Source organism: Arvicola amphibius, chromosome 7, assembly GCF_903992535.2.
Source record: "Arvicola amphibius chromosome 7, mArvAmp1.2, whole genome shotgun sequence".
NCBI lineage: Eukaryota > Metazoa > Chordata > Mammalia > Rodentia > Cricetidae > Arvicola > Arvicola amphibius.
Window position 1 is genome coordinate 1,277,954 of NC_052053.1, and position 19,261 is coordinate 1,297,214.

Here is a 19,261-nt window from a genome sequence, read left to right on the forward strand (position 1 = left end):
TACTTCTTCCATGTTTTTGGGGGTTCAAGGATCAGTCCCATGTTGGGCACCATTATGTTGGGTCCAGTGGCAGCCCAGACCATAAATTATCTCTCTGAACCAGACCCCAACATAAACTCTCTCTCTCTCCCTCTCTCTGGACCAGCGTGGAGGCACAGGAATAAAGACACAACTCACATGGCTTTATTGGGAGGGAGATTCTCTGTGATCCCTCATGAAACCCTGAGTTCACATCCTGAAGAATTCTTCTCATTTATTCTCCAAACAGCCAGATATATCAAAACATAAACTGAGAAGGAAAATCATCAGCAATCTGTTTCCTAGGTAACCAGGTGAATGGCTTTCAGTCACATCCACATCTACCTGTGTCTCCTCTGTCACGTCTTCCTGGTCTGTATGCTAGCTCAGTCACATAGGCTTGAATTAGCATCTCTATTTAGGCATCCTCCAAATTACAGAGAAGGAGCAAAAAAAACCTTTTGTTAGGGTAGCAGCAACCTGTCTGGAAGGTTATGTGACCACCTCAGATGTGGCCTATGACTTAAGAGCCTAGCTGTCACACCATGTATAAATATGGGCCTACACTAGCCAAATGGGTGAGACCTGAGTTCAGCAAGAGACCTGTTTCCCTAAATAAAGTGGAAGCAATTGAGAAAGACACCCAGAACCAGTCTTTGGCCTCCCCATGCACAGACAGACAGACAAGACAAACACACATGCATACACACATGACATGCATGTACATGCACTCACACACCTGTATATGTATGAACCTTCACACTCATTAACAGGTACATGTACACATACACATGCAAAAACCAACATTTCTAGCTTTGTCTTAACCACTGAATTTGAATTCACATGTTTAACTGTCACAAAGAAAAAGCTCTGAAACCTTATTACTAGTGTCTCATCTCGGTTTCTTTTCTAAAACTTTTTCTCTTGAATTATGTGTGTGTGCATGCATGAGTACTGTTGCCTACGGAGGATAGAGGCATTGGATCTCCTGAAGCTTGAACCATAAAATGTGGGTGCTAAGAGCTCAGATTGGGGTCCTCTGCCAGAATAGGGTGCTCTTAAGCACTGAGCAATGTCTGCATCCCCATCCTGTGAGGAAATTAAACTGGATGTGGTGAGACTCCTGTCATTCTACCACTTTGAAGTCTGATGCATTAAAATGTTGAGATCGTGACCAGCCAAGGCTTCATAAAGACTTCTACACCATCTTGAGGTACAGATTCAGAGCCCATCTCAAAATTGATTCATTAATTGACTAATTAAAATGAAGTATGGTGAAGTTAAAGAATTTTTTCAGATTTATTCCATTAGAAGTTCTTGATTTTGATCTGGGGTTGCCTATTTCTACAAAAAAAAAGTTGAAGTACAGGAAATGAAATTTTATTTCAATTTTTTTTTTCTTTTTTAAACAATTTTCAGTACAAAAAAATGAAGGTGTGGTTTACCTGTCAACTCTAGGATGGCAACAAGAAAATAAGTTCTTAGAGCATCTCCAATAAGTCATAGAATTTTCTTAAGGGCAGGGAACTTTTTATGATGTCTCTAAAGAGTTCTGAGCTCAGGGAGAGGATGTGCCTCATTTAGTAGAGTGATTATGTAAAACACTAAGGCCTTGGGCTCAATCCCCATCACGTGTGGCAGGAGACTGGCGCATGCGCAGTCCTGTAACTATAGCTCTCAGGAGGTAGCACTCTGATTACAAATTAAAGATTGTCCTTGGCTATTCAGGGAGTCTGAAGCCAGCCTGAGATACATGAGACCCTGTCTCCAAAAAAAAAAAAAAAAAAAAAAAATGTAAATAAAAGTAAAAAAAATGACTCCTGAGCTGGGAGGGGCACCGTTGTTCTGACGGTTGAACCCAAACGGCTCAGAGATACTGCCTGAGTCCTTTCATTACCTGGCATTGCTCAGTCTTGTCCTGTTGAGCGATGATGTCAGGGTCAGTTGATTTTCAAGATTAACACGACGCCACCCCACAGAAGCTGCTCAATATAGGCTTGATGAATGGATTTGTAAATAAACCGTGGACTCACCCTTCCCTGGCAACAGATGGCAGCTTTCTAAAAGCTCTTTGTAAGGTTAATGTCTTATGATCTTATCCTTGCGAGAAACTTTGGGTTATACCCATCTTTTTTGTAATCATAATCAGCCTGAGGATTACCTTTAAGATGAAGGTTATACTTAACTGTCCCCCTAAGGAAGAGTCAGAATATTGTGGAAAAAATCAAGAGCAGTAACTGAAAAGGGGCCAGCTCTCCACCCCTCTGGGTCAAGCCCCTCCAAGTTTCAAAAGGATTCAAGCACTCCAAATATCCCTATATACTGACAGACTTACATTCACTCTGAAAAAGAACAATTGTTCTAAGGATTCTTACTTGCAAAAAACCCAACATCAGTGTCTTCAGAAACTTTCAGTCAGTTGAGAAGGGTATGAAGGGTGGATATGAGGGTTGTGAATGTCTTTAGGTACCTTACTTTGTGGTTTGTCTGCATGGCATGATATGGTAAAAACAACGCTTTGTACAGCTCATGGAATGTGCCAACCTACTCCCCTGGAGAGCTGACCTGCCTCACCTAATGCCCTAAACTGACTGTTGTTCCACACTTCTCTAATACTAAACTTCTTGAGTTTTTCTGAATTTATACATATGATCTATGAAGGTCCACACAGGAACATTTGCTGTGTTTAGGATACCTCCACTCAGAAATCATGGAAACTATGAGAATTTATGGAAATGTTAGCTTAATGAAGTCATGAGAAATATGATTTTCCTTTCATTTATAGGTGGAAAACTAAAATGCAAAATGTAATTTAAGAAATGTCCCATAACTAGTAAATGGTGGAGATGAAATATGATTCTATTTAGTGTCCAAGCCTATGTGTTATTTTTTGGTTCCTTTAATTTTTTTAATTTCAAAATTATAAAAAAAAAGCCATCTGTTAATTTGTCAAAATTTGGAAAGTACCATAAAATTGTAAATCCTAATGGCACATAACTCTGCAACCCAAAAATAAAGGCCAATGCTTTGATCTACCTCCTTCCCATCACAAATTATCCAGTAAATACAACTTACTTAGTGTCTTTTTTTCTGTAGAAAATTTCTTTACTATGTTAAGTCCAAGGTCCTCCCAACTCCCCCTAAGTCCAGGAAGGTGAGCAACCAAGCTGACAAGGCTCACAGTGAGCCTGTCCATGCTGAAGAGTCCAAGCCCATCACCGTTGTCCTTGGTTTCTCAGTCCTTCTCCACCGTCAGCCACATTCAGAGAGTCTGGTTTGAGTGGGGGTATGGGTGGAAGGGAGGGGAGGGAAGAGGGAGGAGGAGAGGAGGAGGGGAGGAGATGGAAATCTTTAATAAAAAGATGAGAAAAAAAAAAGCCAACCGGCAGTACACAGACATTTTCCAAGTTCAAGAAGAAAAAAAAAAAGAAAAAAAAGAAAATTTCTTTAAAATACAATTTGTTGAATACCTTTCCTTTTGTATTAATAATACTACAGTCAGGAGTGCCTACCAACAAAAAATTCTGTGAAGTTTTATTTTAAAATATTAACATCTTATTCAACGTGTAAAACAGATGCATGCTTCTTCCTTAGAGCTAAGCATTGAGACCACTTCTAGCAGCTGCAAATATCAGTACAATAAACTCCTTTGGTAGCAATTTTGAATTGTGTTGAAGATTCAGTTCAGTTTCTCAAATGAGTGCCTTTGCTGTAGTTCTGTTCAGCCTGTTTTCTCAAGAGTCAGAAGCTTCCCACCGTGACATGGGAATCTCCTCTTCTGCTTTGTTTCCAAACCATTTCATTTTGCTGCTGCAAATCTAAAATTCATATGTGGGCAGAAGAGGAAAAGACAGGTGACATCTCACGGGGAGGCTATGACATAATGATGGGTTACCTGGACTGTCTGCCCTCTGTTTTCTAAGCTGGAAAATGGGGCACTAACAGGCCTCGCCGGACAAGCACAGATGAAAGGATTAAGCCATGGAACAGGTGACATGGACTCCATATCACCATGTGTCACTCATGCAGGCTTCAGAGGTGTTTGCAGATTCAGAAAAAAAAATTTAAAGAAGTGAAATCGAGTGGGGGAGTCATTTACATTGTTCACTTAGGTCCCCCACCTTTTGAAAAAGACACTTTATAAAAGGGGGGGGGAGTGGGTGGGATTTAAACATATTTGAAAGCCCTTGGGTGAGATGACAGCTGTCCAAAGATAATTCACCTAATCCAAGCAACAGCTATTCTAGCCATCCAGGAAATTCTGAAAGCTTTTGTTCACATGTTGAATTTACAAATCTAAAGGTCGTTGATTGGAGGTATTCCAGAGAACAGGTAAACCCAACCCACGATGATGTCACTAGAAAAATCAAAGACCAGATCTTAGCCCCTCCTCCTACTGTCTGTGGCCTCTAACCATCCAGACTGCGATTGGCTCGGGCTCTGTACTCTGGGATATTTAATGATGAAGAAGGATGCACTTACAGCCAGCAGGAGAGAGGTGACTAGGGAAATGTGAGCTAGCTGTCCTCGGTGCAGAAAAGATTCACTACAGACCGAAACAGAACCAGGCAGGGCAGGTGCTTGCTGTCAGACTCTGAAGAGACAATTTAGCCAGAAGGCTTTCTGTGTAGGCATCAGGATCGCAGAGGAATAAAAGGCGAGGCGAGGAGTCATTTTATGGCCCAATTATAGAACTAGGAAACTCTCAGGGATTCAGGGACGATGAAGTTGGAGGAGAAGCTTGAGCACACCGAGAGCCCTGTTAGACGGAGTCAGCCATGTCTACATGACACGCATCAGGCGAATGGGAAACCAAGAGCAAACGGGAAAGCGGAGGTCTATGAAAAGCAGGAAGCAAATGGCAAGGGCGACGGGCCCAGGAAATGTCTCAACCTGTACACCTGGCAGGAGATCCAGAGACACAATAAGGAGACCGACCAGTGGCTGGTGATTGATCGCAAGGTTTACAATGTGACTGACTGGGCAGGCAAGCATCCAGGTGGGCGTCGGGTCCTCAACCACTATGCTGGGGAAGATGCTACGGTAAGGACATCCTCATGACTCCTCTCTCTCTCTCTCTCTCTCTCTCTCTCTCTCTCTCTCTCTCTCTCTCTCTCTCTCTCTCTCTCTCTCCTTTCTTCCCTCTTTCTGTCTCTCTCCTGCTGCTAAATAGCTGAGATCTTGGCTCTCATCCCCAAATCACTGAAGTACGTGCCTGGGCTCCACAGTCACTATCTCCTCCCAAACCACTTTTTCAGGATTCCTACATATCTAACAAGAATCTAGAAGCAAAATGGAACTTCAGAGTCTAACTGTTGCTCAATATAGTATACATTCATATGTCGATGGTGGAGATTGTTATGTTTTTGCATTCTGAATTTTGCCCCCCCCCTCTCTCTCTCTCTCTCTCTCTCTCTCTCTCTCTCTCTCTCTCTCTCTCTCTCTCTCTTTGTGTGTGTATGTGTGTTCTTTTGCTTCTTTTTATTGATGTAGAATAACTGTCTTATAAATAGCAGGTTATAAATAGGTGAGTAAAAACTAAGGTGAAGGAATGTTGTTGACCTAAACAGGAGTTGACAGAAAGCAATTCATCTCATGGGCATCAGACATTGTTAATAAAAGTGAAAACCAAGAACTGCCCGGACTTGGAGAGTTTACAGTTCTCCTTTGCATAGCGTAGCTCGAGCAGTTTTACAAGAGTGACGCAATTCCCACCGAACCACCTTAGGTTCTCTTGCCAGGGGCGTGCGTGTTATTCCGTGTCACAGATGGTGTGCTTGATACGCAGAGGTAAAGCCATTTATACAGCAGGTACTGATAGTGACAATGCTAAGCTTCAAGTTGTTCTGTTTTACCTCAGAAGCCCTGCACATCTTCTTCCTTAAAAAAAATAAATAAACAAAAATTAGAGCTAGCAAATAGCTCAACAGGTAAAGACACTTGCCATCAAACCTGACACTGAGTTCGGCCTCAAGGAACTACCTGGTAGAAGGTGAGAATCAACACCTGAAGTTGTTTCCTGACCTCCACATGCATGAGTTTACACACACACATGCACATACACACACACACATGCACACACAGACACACACACACACATGCACACACATAATACATAAGTAATACTAATAAGAAAATATTTTAAATTTCATTCAATATTTGATAAAGAAGTCTGCCAGATTCTCTCAGTTCATTCAATGATCTTTTTTATCTGGGTGTGGTAGTACACACAGTCAATGGGCAGAAGCAAGCATGTCTCTCTGTGAGTTCAGGGTCAATAAGGCCTAAACAAAGAAGTCCAGGCCAGCCAAAGCTACATAAGATCCTATTTAAAAAAAAAAAAAAAACTTTTTATATATTCTGTGCATGATATGCACTTCTCCTCACTCTGGAAGTGTTATTTTTATTACAGTACAGATAAACACAGAGTTTGAGGCCCTAATAAGCTTAAGGTCAGCCAATCAGTATAAGGCAGAACAGGAATTTAACCTGAGACTTGATATTTTTTGCATTCATTCATTTCATACACGAGCAAAGAAGTTCTCTGACTGGTTTCTAGACATAGGACTGGACACAGGACCTGTATGCAGATGGGATGTTCTAGAAACAAGACTTAGTAGATACCCGATGGATTTGTAAAGTCACATTGTGATGCCATCAACATCCTTCCCGTAAGTCTCAGTTTCCCTGAGCTTCCATTCCTCTTTGCTGTCGAGTGCACTGTTGTCTGCCATCTTACGGCTTCATGTTCAGCCAGATGAATGGATGTCCAATCAAGCCCCGTCACATCTATGCTCATTCAGTTCTGATATGGTTTTTAAACCATGTTCCATCTTTCCTTGGGAGCAAAGGAGAGAGGGGCATGCTAGGTATCAGAAAAGCACACTCAGGCAGAGAGTTCTAGAGACAGGAGAGGGAAAGAAGCAAAGCAGGGAGGTATGAAGGAGAATCAGAAAAGGACAGCTAATGATTTCAAATGACAAGAAAATAAGAATAAATAAAATAGCCACGGTTCCTTAGCTAGTCCATCCCCTCATTCCTACAGCTCAGAAAAAGTAGATAACCCAGTTTGTTTGAAACAAGACTTCATGTGTCTCAAGCTGGCCTTGAACTCTTGACCTCCACCTCCCAAATGCTGAAATTATAGGCATACATCATCACGCTTGACCTGGATCAGGGTTTCCTAGGTTAACTCACAGAACTGACTCAAAGATGTGTTGGCAAGGACTTGGGGTTTCACCTATGTTGAAAATTGCTAACAATCTCACTCAGTTTTAAGTAGTCCAGGTGGTAGATCTGGAGTTTGGTAATAACTTGCAATTCTCCAGAAGACAGAAAATGATTGCTTTTGCTTCCAGCCCTGGACAGTAAGAAGGAAAGACTATATAACAGAAACCACGAGCCATGCCCAGACCACTTTAGTATTGGGACAGATCAAGAGAGAAAATCATATGCTTGATCAACCACATACTTTAGGGAAATGGATCCAAAGGTATTAAAATAAAAGGTTCTCCAAAGGAATGTCGCTCAAGAATGGTAGGAGAGACAAGAGAAGCAGGGCAATTCGAGTCATCCTGGCTACTCGGAAGATAAACGCATACACTGGGGTAGCTTGTATGAACTAATGGGGACTAATGAAATGCCAGAGTTTCATCTCTATGACCTACAAAACAGGAATAGCATTGCCCACCTGTTTGGTCTCTGGTAAATGGAGTGAATACATTCAGCCTGTCTTGTGTAATTGGAGACATTAACGCTCAACAAATTCTGGCATCCATATCCTCACAAGTGTGATTGTTGCTTTCAGTTAGTTTACTATCAGCATAGAAATTCTGATGATAGTTTGTGACTTTTAAATGGAAACATAACGTGGAGCCCAGGGGCCCAAAGCCAAATGCTCGCTTTACAGCTTAGATGGTATTGGTACAATATTGCCTGACCTGCAGCTGGGGACCACAGCATAATCTCTGCATTATAGGTACCAGACCCCTGGCCACACTCGCACAGACAGGAAAACCTCCTCTTATTTACACAGAAACTCATTTCTAGGCCTCCTGAAAGGTGGATAAAAAGAACCCAAGTCGTGGGTACAGTACCGTGGGGTCGTTAAACCACCACTCGTTCATTTTTTTCCAAAGCTTTGGTAGGAATGTGACCTAATCTTTAGAACTATAGGTTTCAGAATGGAATAGGCTCAGTAGGCATTGGGGATCCACACTAGTTAGGGAGGTCCTGGGGAGACTGTTTAAGTTCTCCAGGTCTCAGTTTCCTACACAAGGAGGTAATAATACCTTAATCTTGGTTTTATTATAAAAATTAATGGAGTCAAATAAAATGCCCCTTATGGTGCTCAGCAGAGATTAAATATTCAACAAGTGATGGCTTTTGTAGTTAATCATCACTTCATTCTTCCGAGATGGATTTTAATGCTCTCCACGATAGTTAAATAAACCTATAAAGCAAAATCGGCACATAAGCCTCTACCATTGCATGCGTAAGTTATCTGCTTGTTCACAAGCTATATAATTTTAAGCTTATGTTACAGGGCCAGTTAGCAGAGTTTGGGGCTCGAGGGTTTTCATCTATGTGAGTTTACTGAGGAAAGGTCAGTGACAGTAATATCAGCAGGAAGAACTGGTTATACAGATTCTCATTTAATTTCACCATGATAGGTTATTTTTGCAGTCTCTAGAACAAAGATTGCTAAGTGTTTTGATGACAAGATATATGTATGAATAAATATTTGTTCGCATATTTTTATACTAGAAGCTGATAAGTTCCAAGGGAATGAAGTGAAATCGTGATGGTAGATATACAGAGGTTGCAACATTTGAAATAAAGAAAGCAAGCACAGGTCGATCTGCTCATCTCTCAACATCACACCTTAGAAGAGGCAACGTCGGAGCTGGAGAGATGGCTCTTGCCATCCAAACACAAGGGCTTCAGTTTGGATCACCAGCACTCACTTAAAACACTGGGCACTGAAACAGGCATCTGTAGTCCCAGAACTGGAGAGAGAGAAACAGGCAGATTTCTGAACTTAGCCTCTGAGTAAATGAGCTCCAGGCCAGGGAGAGGCGCTATCCAGAAAGAGGCGCCATCCAGGGAGAGGCGCCATCTCCAAGGATAAGGTGGAGAGTAACTGAAGAAGAAGTAACCTGACCTCAGTCTCCAGCCTCCATATACACTTGCATACACATTCAGAAGTACACTTACACACACACACACACACACACACACACACACACACAATACATACAGTCAAGTCATTTCTCATATAAGAAAGAGATGACAGAAGCTTACAGGAAATATGGTAGAGCACTCTTCTACTATTTGGAGGGCTCTTACAGAGGAAAGGAATTACGTACAACTACAAAAGGAAGAACCCATGTGGTTTGGGATAAGCTGAGCTGACAGAGGCAAAGCTCAGGCGAAGGGAAGAGAGGGTGTGAGCAGACAGGTTGCATACATGTGACTAGTCATGAGTAAGTTACCCAAGTAGCATAGGCATCCACTTCCTCTGTTTAGCATAAGGCCGGCCAAAAGTGCACACGTGATTGTTGTCTGAGAAAGACAGACGGAAGAGAGTCTAGGTTCTAGGCGATGAAAATGGACCATGACCGCTAAGAAGAAGGGGTACATGAGGTCTCACGCTTCCTGAGTATCTCTAGGCAGTTAATGGTCCCAGGGGTAGACAGGGATATTTTCTTAGGTTGTGCAGTTATGGATAAGGAATTTAAGGAATCCATGCTGCTATAAAAAATCCCTCACTGAGGATCCTGTAAGCAACCCCAATGAAATTCATTAGGTCATCAAATGAAAGAGATAAAAGAGAGAGGGAGAGAGGACGGAAGGCGGGGGGCAACAGGAGTGGGAGGGGAACAAGGGATGAATGCAGTAAAATTGTATGTTTGTAATAACATATATGGAAAATATATGTAAATGAAAATGCCTAATTAAACCAATTAGTACGCATAATTAACATCTGCTAGTAAAAACATAATTAGAAAAACATGAAGAAAGAGAATGGACCATGTAAAGGTAAATGTTGTCACTCTGAAAGGTCAGCCTGGCAATGAAGTAAAGAACTAAGAAAATATAGTTAAAAGGAAGGAGGACAAGATGGAGTCCAGGGAATAAGCTGAAAGTCCATACGGGACATGGACAACAAGACTGGAAAGAGAAGATGAGTAGGAGGAACACTGAGGAGAGATAATTTAATAATTGAAGGGTAACCAAATAAGCAAGAAGGATGAGAGTCTAACTTGATGTGGGTACCTCACTAAGGCACCTAGCTGCCCATTATGGAGTGAGAACATCAGAAAAATACATAGGTCTAGGAAGTAGATGACGAACGAAAGGATGGAAGGAGAGCAAGGAAGGGAGGAGAAGGGGGAGGGAGACAGAGAGAAAGGACTGGAGTTCAGAAGAAAGCAGGGTGTAAAGGAAGACCTTCTGGTGGCAATGGGAATGCCTGTGGAGGCACAGCCACCTCAGCCTCCCAGGCTGCAGCTCTCTCCCAAGGCAAAGATGCATTCTCCCCAAAACTCAGTCTGTGTCCATCTCATCTTCCTCTCACGTATCAGGATCTCGTGTAACCACAGCCTTGAAGGACACCGGTCCTGAAAAGGAAGCAGAAGAGGGGAAGGAATTGCCTGAGGGAATGTAAGCTTGAGATTTGTTTTCTTTTTTGAGGATCTCGTGTACTCACTAGGTAGCCAACAATAAGCTCTTGTCTCTACTTCCCAAGTGCCTTGTTTTGCGACATTAAAACTCTCTTTGCTCGTGTTTTACGAGTTTATATTTGTCTCTTAATCCACAACTTTTGGGGAATTTCAGACCTTATCAATCAGGTCTTGGCCATTTGTTCCATGTTTGAGATCTGACACTAACTATATAAATAATAAAAGTAATGTATCGATATCTGATTGCGAAGAATAAGCTCAGAGACACGAGGTTAGGTCCTGTGTAGATTGCATAACACCCGACTAAACAATGAAATAATGAGCACACTGGGAGGAGTAGGTTATTTGTGTGTATTTACATAAAGACTGAGGCTTGAGTAGGAAGGGTCAGGTCAGCAAAGGCACTTGCCACCAAGTCTGATCCTGCAGGGAGAAAGCATTGACTTGCAAAATTTGTGCGGTAGCTTTCACACATGTGCCATCATGCACGTGTGAGTGTGCGCGCCCCCCCCACACACACACACCACCAACAACAAAACAATACTAATGACAAAATGATTAGTTAAAATTAAGTGCCGAACATGAAGAAGCCCACTCCTCTGCTGCCCTCATGTGAAGGGTTTTAGAAGGCAGGCCATCTCTGAGTGGTTGCAGTTCCCTGGACAACAGGTTTAGCAAATGGAGTCCTTGGTATATTTCAAGCCACCTTCCTATTTGACCTCGTGGCTTTGTGCAGATCACAATCTATACATCAGTATTTAAACTAAAAAAATATCAGAATTTTGTCTGAGGCTTTCTGATTTTACTGTTCTATTTCCGTGGGGAATTTTGTTGCTTTTCTAATAAAGCAGTAAGCAATCCGTCCTCAGGTAAGCGTAGCCATAGATCAGCATCTTTCAGAGTACTTGGAAACATAAAGCCATGTTCAATATTCACGTCTTGTTGATATGATTTTTGGAAATAATCAGTTCCAAGATGAGCTGCGATATTATGCAATTTATGGTGAACTTGAAGAGCAGAGTGTTGATTGAAGAGGGAGTAAAAGGAGGTACAGGGAAAATGGGAGCAGCCTATTATTCATACCTCAATCATCCCGACTCCTCACGCAGAACCGTTCTGCCTACCTGCTTCTCATCTTTCCCTTACTCATCGGGGTGTATTCATGACGTGTTTTATTCTAGGTACAGTGGTAGATGTTAGGACTGCATCCATCGATGCCTCGTACACAGTCTCAGTTTCAAAAACTCACTAAAGAAACGGCAAGTATAGTTTCTTTAAAACACAGGAAAAGCTGTGCAGTTAGTGAGACGGCTTCATAGGTAAAGCTGCTGCTGCTGCTGCTGCTGCTGCCAACTCTGATCTCATGAGTGTGATCCCTGTGATGAACCACACAGTACAAGGAGAGAACTGATTCCCTCAAGTTTCCTCTAACATCCATGTGGGTGCCCACACACACCGTGAATAAATGGATAAATATGAATGTTATTTACAAATGAGCCAACTGTGATGAGCTTGAAGGGATATTTGCAAGGGGTATGCAAAGGGGTGGCCATATCTAATATTGGTGTAAAATTGTAAGAAAAACCATTGTGTGGAGAAAAATGGAAGAAGGAAGTCAAAGGAAGAGTATAAAATCTAAACATTCAGAGCTCTAAAAGGGAAGAGAATCTTATTTGATGCAAGGCTCCAATAGAGAATATGATCTATGAAGGGTCAGCTTGAAGAGCCCGGATAGAATCAGAGGCAAAGTACTTCATGAGACTAATACCTGGGAGACTCTGTCGCCATCTGTCCAGAGATGCAGGCTGATTTTAGAACCATCGCGAGGTCATCTAGCAGCATGTCTCTCAGGAAAAGGATTATAGATGCTGAAGTCTGGGGTGGATCTTTAGGGTGTCATTGCTCTTTTTAGCCCCAAATTCGAACACTAACTCTGCTGCTCAATGTGGTATGTGGAGGAAAGAGTTCCATCCCATATTCCTAAAAAATTTGGTGTCTCCCTGTACGAGAAGTCTTAAACCTCACAGGAGTAAGTCCATAACTACGAACTGGCATGCTCCTTGTACATAGGATGCATTCCCCTTCTCCTTTCATGTCGCTCCACGTCCTTCAGCAAGAACATACTTGCCCAAGAATGTGGGGAACAGAACCTGTTTTTGTGGGCTTCCATATAAGGATTTTACAACTTAGTATATGTATTCTGTTAGAAAAGCTCTGAGTGTTTTAAGATTAAACAAACTCCTTTGTTGTATTTCCTCAGTAATCCAATGGGAAGGGCTCTGCAAACCAGCATGGCCACTGTTCTACAAAACTCTGTGGCTCCTCAGTACCTGTCCCCAGAGCACAAACTTCTGATTACCCCTTGGGTTCAAAAGGAACACAGTGCTGAGAAGAATCAGTTATCAACACAGTTCAAAACTGTGTTGGGTTACATCCTTATAATATGTGCTACATATTCTGAAATTATATTATTTCCTTTTGTACTCTGAAAACTGATCCACCAATATGCTTTCCCATTCTAACCTTCTCAGCAACAGCAGATGATGATTTAATCAGTATAAATCACCATAATATACAAAATTCACTCCCTTAACCACTGACTATTTCTTTGACGAGTTAATAAACCTAAGCTTTAGTATTTTCACAGAATGTGAAAATTTTAAAACATCAGCCAGGTGGTGGTGGCGCACGCCCTTAATCCCAGCACTCGGGAGGCAGAGGCATGTGGATCTCTGTGAGTTTGAGGCCAGCATGGTCTACAAGAGCTAGTTCCAGGAAAAACAAATTAAAGAGTCTTTGAAACAGTGTTGTCCAAAGGTTCTGTGAGAAGTGTGTACAGCAGAATAAAGTCCGAAAGGATTCTAGCATCCTATCTGTGGGCATTTTGGTGAAGTAAATCTACAAAGTTGATATTGTAACACTTCTGATACCATATTCATCATATACACACGTTCTCAGAAGTGGGCTTATGCAAAGTTCTATGACATTGTAGGTATAGGGTTCAATATATTCACTTGTATAATCAGAGTTGACTCCACAGTGGTTGTTAGAGTATGTCATAAAAGCTTCAGTTGCTACGTTAAAGAGAAGGTAGGTAGTGAGTTCTCACCACTAGTGGGACATATAATAAAGATGGTTAACAAGTTCTCTGTAAAGTGAGACCTGCCTGGAAAAATGGTCTTTGGTTAAGAGTAAGTGTTGCTTCTGTAGAACTCAGTTCCTAGCATCCATTTCCAGCAGCTTACAATAGCCTCTAACTCCAGCCCCTGCACAGCTGATACCCACTTGGGGCCTTTGCAGTCACTCACACCCTGTAGAGTCATATTTTTATATGGTATGGCAGCCAGGCTCTAAAGCCATAGTCAGTATCTGAAATGGTCACGTAACCTTCCAGACAGGAGGTCACTAACCTAACAAAAGGTCAGCATATGGTTTTACTCCTTTCTTTGTAATTTGGAGGATGCCTGATAGAGATGCTAATCAAGCCTATGTAACAGCTAGCATACAGAGAGCAGATAGGTAAATGCAGATGTGACTAAAAGCCATTCACCTGGTTACCTAGGAAAAAGAACGCTAATGATTCGACTCCACAGTTTATGTTTTGATATATAACGCTGTTCGTAGAATAAAGCAGGAGGAATTCTCCAGGATGTGAACTCAGGACTTCATGAGGGATCACTGAGAATCTCCCTCCAGATAAACCATGTGACTTGTGTCTTTATTCTTGTGCCTCCACGCCAGTCCAGAGAGAGATAGTTTATGTTGGAGTCTGGTCAAGAGAAGTAATTTATGGTCCGGGGTAAGCACCGGACCCAGACAACACCCATTTGCACATACCCAGACATATGTATATACATAACTGATAATGAGATAAATCTTCTTTTTAAATTACTATTTAAGTAGAGTGGGTGGTGGCACACGCCTTAAGCCAGACACTCAGAAGGCAGATGCAGGTGAATCTGCATGAGTTTGATGCCAATCTGGTCTACAGACTGTGTTCCAGGACAGCCAGGGCTACCCAGAAAAGGTGCTGTAGAGTTAATATATACCAATCAACATCCTAATTAATTCATTCAAGCTTCATAATAACTTAGGAATCAAGTGGCGGCGGTTACTAACGTTTAGGGAAGAAACTATAAAATATATGTAAGGCAAAAATGCATAAGGCCCAAGTTTCACAGACTGTAAACAGCAAAACCCGAACTGAGGAGTAGGAAGGTTGGCTCCAGGGTCTGCTGTGCAATAGTCACTGTTCCAGAGTGTTTGTATCCCCTTCATATATTCAAGGTACAACTTTGGTTATATTTCTTCAGTTTTAATCACTGCAAATTTAATGTCATAATAGTAAGAAACTGATCATCTCTATCATAACATTTCTTTACCCCCCCCCCTCCAAAAAATAACCCTATAAAACTACCTGGAAGGACTCTTTCACTTCCAAACATACATAGGCTATAGTTACTCCTCTGCTTCCGGCAGTGATGTGGAATTACTACTTAGAAACATTGTTTCTACGGAGTGATGAGAGTCCTTCAATGCAGAATACAGCTGGGAGGATATTACTTTAAACAGCCCAGGGCTCAAGGACTGTGCTCCCCCAATCGTTTGTGTCTTTGTTCTAAGGTGTTGCTATCAAATCTAATCTGCCGTTGTCTGGAATAACTAATTGAAGAGGCCTCATTCTTCTGAACCTTAGACAAGAGCCAAGAGGGAACCCTCAATAGAAAATGTAATTTGCGTAGAGAGCTTGTTTACTGCATGCCTTAGATAGTTTAAGAAACTTTCACATAAATCTTGATACTGGACTTTGAAGACTCACCCTGGCTAATTAACTTAAGCAACTCTTCCTTCCAGTGCTTGAAAAGAAGCAGTTGATGCAATCAATGTTCTAGGAATTGTCTGTCCCTAGACAAGCAGAGCCTGCCCTGGGTGGGTCACCAGCCTCATCCTCTTCTAGAAGGGTCTCAAGGATGATAAAGTTAATGAATCACCTTGAAGCATCCACGTGGGATTAAAAGCAAATGCTCTGTGGTCCAGTCTGTGCTGTTGCCAGTTTGGGCCCGAGATGGGCAAGGAAGGAGCAGATCTGAGGATAAACACTTCTTTTGGAAGCTTCTAACACACATCTCTGCTTTACAGGATGCATTCCGGGCCATGCACCTTCATCTCAGTACTGTGCGGCTGTACCTCCAGCCACTGCTCATTGGAGAACTTTCTCCTGAAGAACCCAGCCAGGAGAAAAACAAAAATGTAAGTACAACTGCAAGATCCACAGGCATATAACAACTGCAGATAAGGTATATTTCAAGGCCTAGTTACTATTTTCTGTGAGAATATGAATCCATAGTAAAGTATAATAGCTCCCTATTATTTTCAGGGTGTACAGCCTAAGACTTTCCCTGAAATAATGGGTGAGATGAGCAGGCTCTCCAAGCAGTATGAAGCTAGGAGAGTAGTTATGACTACCAGGATGTCTGCTAAGTAAGTGGACAGAAGGTAGTGGGTTCATGATGCAGTGCATGAAGGGGTAACTGAGGTTAAAGACAAGGTGGAGCAGATGTCAGGATGTTCCATCATTATGCTCAAAACAAGGTATAACTTGTAAACTCTGGAATTTTCTTTTTAATATATTTTGACCAAGGATAACTAAAAGTAAGCGAAACCACAGGAAAGAAAGGGGGCACTTTTTTTTCTTGTATCGAAGTTAGATTCATTTCTCATATGATATTACCTGGTTATAGTTTCCCCATTTCTCTACTCCTCCTGGTTCTGCTTGTCCTTACCTTTCCCATCAAAATACACTCCCTTTCTGTCTCTCATTTGAAAAGAACAGGTTTCTAAAAAGATAATGATAAAATATAAAAACTAAAATATGAGATAAAGTAAAAACCGCCACAAGGACCATTAGTTTGCACAAGACAAACTAACAGAAGGAAAAGAACCTAAGGGGAGGCACATAAATCAGAGACCTACTCATTTACACACTTGAAAGCCCCAGAAAAACATGAAACTGGAAGGCGTAATGTGTATGCAGAGTACCTGGGGCAGATCTGCACAGGATTTATGAATGCTGCGTTAGTCTCTGTGAGTTCATGTGAGCTTTGCTCAGACTGATTTAGAGGGCCTTGTTGGCTTGGCGTCCTCCATCTCCTCTGGCTCTTACACAGCTTCTGTCTCCTCTTCTGTGGGGTTCCCTGAGCTCTGAGGGAAGAAATATGATAGAAAAATCCCATTGAGGGCTGAGTGTTCCAAGGTCTCTCTCACTTTCTGTGTAATGTCTGGCTATAAGTTTCTGCATTTGTTCCCATATGAAAGCAGAAGGTTTTCTAGTGATGCCTGAATCAGAGTATAGCAGAATACCAATAGGAATCATTTTAACACGATGTTTCATGGTTGTGCTATTGTTTTATATCAGTATTATTTGGTTTCACCCTAGGTCTCTGGTTCTTGGTCAACCAACCCTGGTTGGGTTGAGTTACAACTCATGGATTCAGCCTTACTTCAAATCAGACATTGATTGGTTACTTCCCACAAACTTTGTGACATCCTTTCTTAGCATATCTTGCAGGCAGGGCAACACTGTAGATCAAAGGGTTTGTGGTTGGCTGGGTGTTTACATTTCTCTTTTGGTAGCATGCAGAGTACTTTCCTGTACTAAAGCGACTAGAGTGTAGAAGTGAAGGCACCAGCTCAGCTTTTCCATGTCCAGTGAGCTGTATAAGTGTTTTCTTCAGCAATGAGGCCTTGTTATCAGTTTGAAGACAGCAATCTATTGTCTCGGCAAGAGCCTGCATTATCTGGGAATTCCAATTGGACCCTGTTGGTCAAAAGCTCAATTACATGTAACCCAATCCTGACATTGGAAACTTCATTTGGTGACAGGAGATGATCATTTGGGGTTCCTTGTCCCCCATTATTTGACAATTTCATTTAAATAATCTTCATATATGGTAATCTTTTAAGAACTTTCTATTGTATTAGTTTTCTATGCTGCCCCTCAAATGTCCCTCTGTTCTAGCTGTCTTTCCCCATCTTCCCTCCCTCAACCCCATTTCCCCTCATCTTTTGATCCTTCCACTCCAGACTCTCACCATTCATCCATAATTATCTACTGTAGTTCCCTTTTCTAACAAGAGCTATATGTTCAATCTAATACCTTACTCTGTATTGTAGCTTTGATATCATTGACTGATATCCATATCTAAGTGAGTACATACCATTTTTATCTTCCTTGTTCAGGATTAAGTTCCTCAAGATAACTTTTTCAAGTTCTGTCCATTTGCTTTCAAATTTCATAATGTTATTTTTTAAGTAGCTGAGTAATACTCCATTGTGTAAATGCACCACATTTTTTTATCCACTCTTCTTTTGAGAGACATCTAGGATATTTCCAATGTCTGGATATTACGAATAGAGCAGCAATGAACATGGTTGACCAAGTGTCTCTGGAGTAGGAATGAAGCATCTTTGGGTATATGCCTGCAAGAGTACTATAGCTGGATCTTGAAACAGATGACCTCCATCTTTCTGAAGAACCACCACCCTGATTTCCATAGTAGATGTCCAAGTTTGCACTCCCACCAGCAATGGAGGAGTGAGTGTTCACCGTTACTCCACATCCCCTCCAGCATGAGCTATCACTTGTTTTATTGATCTCTAAATAAGTAGACTCTGCATATTTCAAATATTATATTTTTCCTTGGAATATTTTCTCCTTATTTTTATAATTTCAAAAACATATATAATGAAATATTATCATATTTATTACCATAGCAAAGCTATGGAATTTATAGTACTTAATCCTATACAAGATCTATGTCTCTAAGCATTAATTCATGCCAGGCAATTTAGACATGGTTTTATTTCTGTGGCTGCTTTTAATTATGTATTTGAAGCCTAACTAACCTCTGTTGCATGGGAACAAAGACTATCAGCTCATTTATTCTTGTGTCCTCCAAACTGCCTACACAGGATCAGACATGCAGCGAGACCTCTACAATTAGCTGTTGAATGAAAAATGTAAATAAATCTTAACCATGGCCCTTTTTATGCTTAGGGAAGTTATCATTCAGAAAGAAAAAAGTTGCTTTTTGAACACAGCTACTTTATCAAAGAACTGGGCCTCAAAACCACTTCTCTCTGGCCCAGTTTCCTAACTGTTCCCCAAGATGATTGTTTTTCTTTCTTTACTAGTTTGAGTGTTTTAAATACTGTCTTCTAGTGCTTCTACATGACTAGAACATTGCTGGGATGATTTTGCCTAAAACGTAAAAAGGATTTTACTTAACAAACAATTAGCTTGTTTGAAATTTATTTCTGTAGAAACTTAGATGTGTCCAGTATGTAACTGGAAATCATCTACACAGAGAACACGCCCCTACAGTACTATGAAGTTGACAGTAAAAAACCCAAAAGCACAGTTCTGTCTAGAAGACTGGACTCTGAGGCTCACCCTAACCTGCTCATCTCAAACCCTCAAACTTCTCTGTGTCTTATTTTTTAAAATAAGACACTACCACTACCTTTTTGAATTTGGGGGACTGTAATTGAAAAGCAAA

The 19,261-nt window shown here is 41.3% G+C and overlaps 1 protein-coding gene across 1 annotated transcript in view; it reads left to right on the forward strand.

Moving 5' to 3' along the window:
- The first annotated feature begins 4,740 nt into the window (after window positions 1-4,740).
- Window positions 4,741-19,261, forward strand: part of LOC119819603 (fatty acid desaturase 2-like protein FADS2B) — a 34,003-nt gene continuing 19,482 nt past the window's right edge. The window contains exons 1-2 of the mRNA XM_038337867.1: window positions 4,741-5,061; window positions 15,843-15,953. Of these exons, the coding sequence (XP_038193795.1) occupies window positions 4,741-5,061; window positions 15,843-15,953 (432 nt within the window). The remainder of the gene's footprint in view (window positions 5,062-15,842; window positions 15,954-19,261) is intronic.